General features: G+C 38.7%; 1 protein-coding gene across 1 annotated transcript; it reads left to right on the top strand.

Annotated features, from left to right (window-relative positions):
• The first annotated feature begins 5,265 nt into the window (after nucleotides 1–5,265).
• LOC105313954 (zinc finger and SCAN domain-containing protein 29-like) lies at nucleotides 5,266–6,164 on the top strand. The gene is made up of 4 exons (XM_011407788.1): nucleotides 5,266–5,469; nucleotides 5,520–5,598; nucleotides 5,699–5,851; nucleotides 5,980–6,164. The coding sequence occupies exons 1-4, from the start codon at nucleotides 5,266–5,268 to the stop codon at nucleotides 6,162–6,164; spliced, it is 621 nt and encodes a 206-aa protein (XP_011406090.1).
• Nucleotides 6,165–8,690: the final 2,526 nt, after the last annotated feature.

The following is an 8,690-nucleotide window of genomic DNA, read 5'->3' on the forward strand; positions in this document are numbered from 1 at the left end:
TGAGGGCAATTCCTAATTATATTTCAGAAGGCTCAAGTCTCACATATCAATGGCGTTTGGCCTAGTTTTCTAAATTTCAGTTAGTTTGTAGTAACAATTAGAAAGTTTACGGTAACACTCTCCACCTATGGGTGAGGCTTTTCCTATACAAGCCCTGACCTGGTGAGGCCACGTTGGCCTTTTTTCTAACTCCAGAGAAAAGAAGTTCACAACTGATAGTTATAAAATAAATATTTCTTAAGATCAGCAGCCAGAGTGCTGCTGCTGCTAAGATAATTGCCCAACTTTAGAAGATGGAAAATTCCATCAGAGACATGTTACAGAGTACATTTAAGAGGGTCAGTTGCCTGTAAGAGCAGGCACCCCAGTCACTCAAAAGAAGGCGACTGAGTCGTCCTCATCCCATTTAGTGGACAGGGACATGTCAGGCTTAGAAAGCCTTACAGATGTCTCCTGGCCAGTGTCAGGTGACGAGGAGAAACAGGGAGATATGTTAGAGATGGAGATCCTTAGTCAAGTCCCTATCCAGCTCTCAGAGGAGACAATACAGCTGGTCACCTCCACTTATAGGAAAGTGCTATCCTCCAACAGCTGTAAGAGGCTTAAGAGTGGCTTCCCTCCCCGCAGCTTCAGGACACCCAGTGTCCTAAGCTGGATCCCATTTTCAAGGAGGCATCCATTCACAAGGAGACAAAGACAGTGGATACCAAATTAGCACGTGTTGAGGTGCTAATTCACAACCCAGCCTGTCCTTTGATTTGTCTGCTTCACTCCTTTGATACAGGATAGATATCCAATGATGAGGCAAATCTTGCTGTCAGTAATGCGATCCGCTTGTTAGGGATTGCTTCTGCTGGGATGTCAAGGCTCATGAGAAGGAAGATCGTCAAGTCAGTGAATTGGGACATATTGGACCTGGCAGAGGAGAACATCTTCCAGTCAGCTGCCCCGACCTCCTTGGTTCAGGGTTTGAGGTCAAAATGAAGTAGAAGGTAGAGTCCCTAAAACTCCTTGCCATCTCTAGGACTTCTCAGCCTCTGGCAAAAAGGTTTTCAAAGAGGCCATCTCACTGCCCCCCCAAGAGGTGGTGGCCAGTCAAGCTGAGGGAGACCCTGGCAAAAGAGGAAATAATAACCCTCAGCCAGGAAATAGTATCCATGAACCATTGTGTGAAAGGAAGACTTCAAATCATGCATAGATATATTTTTATTAAAAAATTTAAGACTTAGTACATTGGTTCAAAGGGGTGTAACTCCACTAGAAGTGGGAGAAACACTAATAGCGGGAAGACATGCTCTTTTTGAGGACAACTTGTCAAATATATCTTAGGACTAAGGGGGTACAAAGAGGAATTTTTGATAAACCCCACACAACAGGGACAGCCAAGAGTAGCTAGGCATGTCCTCAACCCCAGATCAGACATAAAAATGGTCACCAAAGGGCCATTTTCAAAATTTGCCTCAGCAAGAATCGCCAGAGTTTTTACTCCTGTCTCTTTCTGGTGCCGAAAAAACATGGGGGCAAGAGAGCAGTGAAGGATCTGACTGCTTTTGTGCCACCCTACAATTTCAAGATGTAGGGTCTCCATACTCCGAGGGACATTCCAAAGGAAGGGAACTGGATGATGAAAGTGGATCTGAAGGCTGCATACTTGACAATCCCAATTCACCAGTCAGACAGACAATTTCTACGCTTTTCCACAGAAAGCCAAGACTTCCAGGTCAATTACCTGCCATTCGGCCTGTCCCGTGCTCACTGGGTCATTACCAAGACCCTGGCTAACCCTGCTCAGAGAACTAGGTGTCAGGCTTGCGGCATACATAGACGACATTCTAGTCCTGGCAAAGAAAGTGGAAAAAATGCAACACCACACAGAGGCTTTGATATACCTCCTGGAGAAACTGAGCTATGTAGTACGTCCAGACAAATCTGTCAGACAACCAACCCAAAAAATAGAAGTCCTAGGAATGATGGTCAACTCGGGAACGAGAGAGATACGCCTCCTAGGCCAGGTAATAAAGAAACTGAGAAAAGAGGCAGCCATGATGATCAGAGACAAGCTAGCTCTTCATACTGCTCAAGAAGTGTCACGCTTACTGGGGAAATTCAAATCAGTTTCCAAAGCAAATCCTCCAGCCCCACAATTTTGCAAGGCATTACAGAGAGATTTGTTTAAGGCTCTAAGAGACCAGAGCAACCAGTGATACGACACTCCGTGCAGCTAATCATCAGCTGCCATGGAGGAGCAGGAATGGCGGAACACTTAGCTAATGAGCTGGAATGGGAAGAGTCTGGACCTAAGGGAACCAGGCTTCAAGATAGAACATCCCTCAATGGGTGAGAGTATCATGCTAAGGGACACAAACTGGTGGCCCTTTGGTCACAGCTGAAGCGATAACAGAACATAAGCAGCGTAGAGCTGCAAGCAGCAACCCTAGCAGTCAAAACCTTCATGAAGGCCAAAGCAACAAGACTGTACTACTGCTCCTACACAACCTGTGGCTTATGTGAACAACTTGGGTGGTATAGTCTCTGCCCCGGCTACCAAACTGGCAAGAGAGCTGTGGATGTGATGCCTATAGAGGGACATACTTCTGACAGCAAAGCATGTACCTGGGAAAAAGAAAGTGATAGCAGACAGAGTCAAGAGTGATGAAGGATCGCTCTGACAGGAGAAGATCGTTCAGGACGCATGATTGCTTGTGACAATCCATAGTGTACTGCTGAATGGTATTATTCTGTATGTATTGGAATTAAACATGAACCTAAAGGCAAATAGTGTTTTCCTCGTAAATAAAGCTAACATAATTATTTGTCTTTATTATTATAACATTTAATTTCGTAAGAACACAAATCCTATTCAATAATAAATATTAAATGTGATATAATTAATTTGACACTACGGTAGGTGATAAACTTGTTAATCCAGCTGTCACAATCAGAATTCAATCAAAAAGAGAGTTAGCTCTATTGGTATCAGTTGGTTGCATAAAGGGACTGATAGATAGAACTTGTTGTAAAATATTATACTTCTTCCCCAGCTGACCAATAACTGTCTCTACATGGATCCTAACATGAGCTAGTTGCCTCGTTTTGTCTACTTCTGACGCTGAGAGTTGTGTCTTGCCTTTAGTTTAAGCAGGAATCAACAGCTTTGCTCTACAAATTGCAAGATCTTAGCTGACTTTGAAACCACTATCAGCCATAATACAATCACTATGTTCTACCTTCTTAAAAAACCAAATTGCTGGGTTATTACTTGATCAGATACCCATCCTCTCATGCATCTGAGATAAAAGAGATAGTGCTTGTAGGTGATGCTCCAATTAAGACTTTCATAGTGTTTTGTTATTTGTAATTGCTGAATGTTTGTGCTCTAGCCATTAAATTGGTAGGTCATTGAATGAATACATCAAAGCAATCAATGATACACTATACATTAGAATAGTGCTTTCGAAATGATTTAGGCAAATTGTGTAGCAATGTTTCCTTGTCAGGCCATGATATAAGACATTTGAACTCGACACTCATTACATTAATCCACCGGCTAAAGATAGTACTAATGCATCCCTCACCAACATCCATTGAAGATGCCAAATCCATATGTGGTACACCAAGACCAAGTTTGACTAGAGTCACAAAGAATTCCTCTACAAGAGGGTGTCTTGAAATAGTCGACTTAAGAAGAGGTTTTTACAGATTGAAGAGGCATAGTAATAGTATAGAAGTCCAGTGTAGAAATTTGTTTTTTCATTGTCCTTAATGCAGCTTGCCCCAAATGAATGGTGTTCCAACTTGGAATGTAAAATCTCATTGTTCCAGCCATTGTGCTTGACTATTGGATGACTTTAGCATTGCATTTTCCTGTGTGAGTAAAGATTCTCCTGCTTTTACACATGTTTCCTCTCATATCTGGTAATGGTCTCCTTTAGTTGCTCAATTTTAAGGTGATGCTCTCCTATTTCAGTCTCTTTCGACTCTAATTCTAAGTCAATTTCATGTATCCTTCCCATATAAGTAGCCTCTTTACTGCTTTCTTCATCAAAACTTTGATCTTCTCGATCACCACTGTTGACCAATGTAAAATCGCTTTCTTCCAGATAGTTATCAGTGTCACAATCAAGTTCTATCTCACTTAGATAAAAGTTTTCAAATTTGTTTTCATACTTATAATCTTCAGATTCATGCATCCACACTCACTTCTTCAAAGTTGTTGGCAGTAAAGTTATTGCTTATATATTCAGTGTTGATCAGATCTCCCCATTCACATTCAGCATTGATCACTTCTCCTTGTTGATTGTTAAGCATATACACATATTTGTCATCCATCATATCTTCAAATTCATACACATCGTCATATTCATATTTGTCGTATTATCATCATATTCAAGTATCTCTCCATTATCATATTCATCGTCATTAGCATCATTGTGACTGTCAAGAACCTCGTCACAATCAACAGTATCTGTGGCACTTTCTTTATCAGAAACTGTAGATACCCTTTTCCTACAGGAAACAATATGTAAAAGATGGATATAAACAATCCCTCACTTGTCAGTTTTTCAAGTTAACATACGATGATGAAGAAATTGTTCTTTACGTCTAGATGTTTTTTTATAGCCCCGCTCCTTTTACCGGATTATTAAAAACAAACTAGGAATATAATATGGATGACTGGGTCTCTAGAGTGTTTCCCTACAAAAGCAAAGTATGACATCCATGGTTGGCTCAACCTGTATGCATGTATAATACCTGTGACAAAGTGAGCACTAGAGAGCCTTGAATACTCAGAAGGGATCCAGTTTTTCCTTTTCATAGCTGCAATCCACTTATTTTGTTTTCCATTGGAAATTGAAAAAACCTAATTCCAGCTTTTCCTTGGCGATTAGTACATCGAAATGCACAGCAGTGAAACACCATGTTGCTGTCCAAAATGATGACATCCAACCACACCCCTAATTACACCGCCCATGCCATATGAATATATATATGTAAGCAATTATTACTTAAAGAGGTCTATAATATAAAATCATTAAAGGCCTTTCTACACTAGCACTTCTAATGCACATTGAACTGGTTTGGAACCGGTTCCAGTCATTCCACACCTGATGCACATTGACTCCAATGCGCATTAAGCCAAACCACCTCCATATGTGGTTTAGATGCGCATTGCAACAACAATTAACGCGTCATCAAGGTTTGTCTTGTGATTCGATGAGCAATGAATACTATTAGTATAATAGTAGCTAGCTATCAGCACAAAATATGGCGGCTGGCTGGTCTGCCGAACCTACTGCAGCTCTTCTTGCTATATGGGGAGATGAAAATGTGCAGAAACAGCTAGATGGGGTAGCAAGAAATCGTTCAATATATGAAAAAATTTCATCAAAACTTAAAGAAAAAAGCTTTAATTATAATTGGAAACAGTGCCGGACTAAAGTCAAGAACTTGACCCAAAGATATAGAAAAGTCAGTTGCTAGATTTAACTTGATCTTGTTAAAAAAGTGCTCTGGTTTAGATTAAAGATGGTCATACTGTGTCTGGTACTGATCGCAAAAGCTGTCCATATTATGAACAGATAGACAAAATACTAGGATGTCACACAGCCCAGTATTATTTTAGAGAATGATAGTTCTAATGTTGCTGTCACTCTTACAAGTAAATAGATATAGCTATAATAGATGCTGAAATTTATAGGTGAGCCATATGATGAGGAAGCCGAAAATGATGACCCTGAATTGTCTGCAGCCACTGGAGAATCTAGTTGTGAGCCACTGTCTGAGACCACAGCAGTACTAGAAGAGACTAGTGCATCAAGCTCTGGAATGAATTCTCATCCAGCGATTACACGTAAAACTACTGCAGGACTGGAAAATTAGGGAAAAGTATATGCATTCAGTTTTGTGCCATGCATACCATGATTATTATTATTATTAACATTATTATTATCAATATTATTATTGTTATTACTGTGGCAGGAAAGAGAAGAAATGATAGTGGCAAAATTGATAAATTTATGAAATTAGAAGAAAAAAGATTAGAATTAGAAGAAAGACGTGAGCAACAAATATTCGCTATGTTTAGCGACATCATAAGATTAATGCAACGAAATAGTTATAACTTCCCACCATATGACCCTAACATGGATTATAACTTACAATAATTAGAATACTGCAGCTATAATATCTATAATTATTATAATTTATACATGTAATAATAAAGTAATAATGGTTTAATAATGTAGATTAAATAATTATTAGAATATTATGCAGGTCTTGCTTAACATGAGACATATTCAGCTAAAGCATCACGAATATTTTTAGCTAACTGTGTGTCTGTTGTTACTTGTAGTGCTGCGGATGAGCTTTGATGGCAAGAAAGTGGCTCCACATAAAACCAGCTAGGATCACAAGTATCCCCATATAATTCACACATATTATGTAGGGTGATGCATGAAGCAGAAGCAGTGATTATATTATCAATGTTATAGTAGTCCATTCTCTTTAATAAACTTCGCCATCTTCCCTTTAACTAACCAAAAGCATTTTCCACCACAATCCTTGCCCTGCCCTGTTGGTAGTTGTAGATTCTATGTTTGTTTGTCAACTGTTCAGAATCTGGATAAGGCTTCATAAGCCATGTTAATAGTGGATATGCAGGATCTCCTAGTATGCAGAGAGGAACATCTACTCCATTAATCTGCCATTTCATATCAGGTAAATAATCTCCACTATTGACTCTACGAAAAAACAAACTATTGGCAAATACCCTAGCATCATGAACTTTTCCTGGCCATCTAATATTTATATCCAAGGAACGGCCACGGAAATCAACAACTGCTTGAATAATAATAGAATAAAAGCATTTTCTATTAAAATAGTCTGAAGCAGACTCAGATTGCTTCAATATTGGAATGTGAGACCCATCTATTGCTCCTACGGTCTGTGGAAATCCCCAACGATCCTCAAATCCATGAACTATATCTTTAATAGAAGATAAAGATGAAGGAAACTTAACTTTTGGCAAAAGGACTTGAACAATAACATGGCAAGTTTCCAGTACTATTTTTCCAACAGTAGATGTGCCCAAACCAAATAAACAGCCTATTGATCTGTATTCTACATAGTTGCCAGTCTCCAAATGGTTACAGCTATTCGTTCATCAGCGGAGATAGGTTTTCTAATTGTTATTTTTTTACTTAAGTAGGGCCTAAGTTTATGGCATATTATATAAAAAGTCTCCTCATTCATTCATAAATTCTCTCTCCACCAATCATTACCAAACTGTCCTGCATTTGCTGATTTCCAAAACTTTCTTGATCTTGGTTTACACCAATTACTGCGAGGCTGCTTTGCTGCTAGTGACCTATTGCACACCAATGCTATGATATGAGCTCTGAAAGTGGCATGAAAACGGTAAATTTAAGAGAATAAGTACCAATATCTCACGTTAACCTTCTTCTCATTTCCATGTGTATCAGTATTCTTTGTCTTTTACATTTTTCGTGGATTCTTATAAATTCAAATAAGAGCATTAGTGCTATTCCAAGAAGTCCTTCCATTATGCATATCTATACATTATAGTAGCGCACGTGTTGCCTAGCAACAATGTAACATCACGTGACAAATAATTAATTACAATGGATTTTTATTAAAAATAAGTTTAGGTGTGGAATCTGTCAATGTGCATTAATGAGCCGACTTCTTCAACTGGTTCAAGTGTAGAAAGGCCTTAAAATGCGAGATTTCCCATCATTTCAGTGGTTTGTATTTAAAATTAATGTTAAAATGTCATTATTAAAAGGCCAACGTGGTCTCACCAGGTCAGAGCTTATATAGAAAGTAAGAGCCGAACCCATAGTTGTCGTGAGTTACCGTATACTTTCTAATTATTACTACAAACTCACTGAAATTTAGAAAACTAGGCCAAACACCGTTGATATGCTCGACTTCAACTTCCTCATATAATCCAGAATGGTATTCAACCGATTCATGACCTTATCCATTCTGTCATTCTTTACCTACACTTTAAAACATTAATAAACATAACTTCTTATCAACTAGATTGTCTTGAGTAAGGGACAAGTGAGTTTCATTTTGTGGATTGACTGCTGGACTCAGATATGACTGAAATCCTTCTGTACTGCTTCACTGAGCACTGGAGACTAGTGAGTAATGGTTGGCAGGTTTGTTTACTGTAAAGTATTTGCAATAATTTCTCTAAGAAATAACCAAAATCTGAGGGGCATTCCATGCTAAATTTACCTCTGCAATAAAAATTGACTTGATTTACAGGATCATACTCTCACTTTTCTTCAAAAGCCTAAAATGTTGGTAAAAAACTGATGCTACACAACGGTGTACATCTCTCCTGAGTCTTTCCATTGTTCACTGTGTGGATATGATGTAATCACTACTGCTTTGTAAGATTTGTGTTGATCAATCATATTTCTCCAAACTTATATGTTTTTACCACCGAGATATGATCAAACCTTATGAGGAATACCATAAGTAGCAACTGAAGCATGTAATGCTGTGATTGATTTATTGTTGGCAGAACACTTTGAATACACTACAGTACATGAAAAGCCATCAATCCCTCAATGCGTCACAAGCCTCCATCTGATTAATTTATGATTACCATCTATGTGCCAAATGCTATTGGAACCCTCAGGAAAATTAATCCTCGT

Source organism: Amphimedon queenslandica, unplaced genomic scaffold, assembly GCF_000090795.2.
Source record: "Amphimedon queenslandica unplaced genomic scaffold, v1.1 AMPQUscaffold_13166, whole genome shotgun sequence".
Taxonomy (NCBI): domain Eukaryota; kingdom Metazoa; phylum Porifera; class Demospongiae; order Haplosclerida; family Niphatidae; genus Amphimedon; species Amphimedon queenslandica.

Excerpts from the sequence above, each read along its gene's own strand:
- LOC105313954 (XM_011407788.1), top strand. The coding sequence starts at position 5,266 with ATGGCGGCTGGCTGGTCTGCCGAACCTACTGCAGCTCTTCTTGCTATA. Across the intron at positions 5,470-5,519 it reads TGACCCAAAGATATAGAAAA|ATTAAAGATGGTCATACTGT; the intron begins GTCAGTTGCTAG and ends GCTCTGGTTTAG. Across the intron at positions 5,852-5,979 it reads TTCTCATCCAGCGATTACAC|GAAAGAGAAGAAATGATAGT; the intron begins GTAAAACTACTG and ends TTACTGTGGCAG.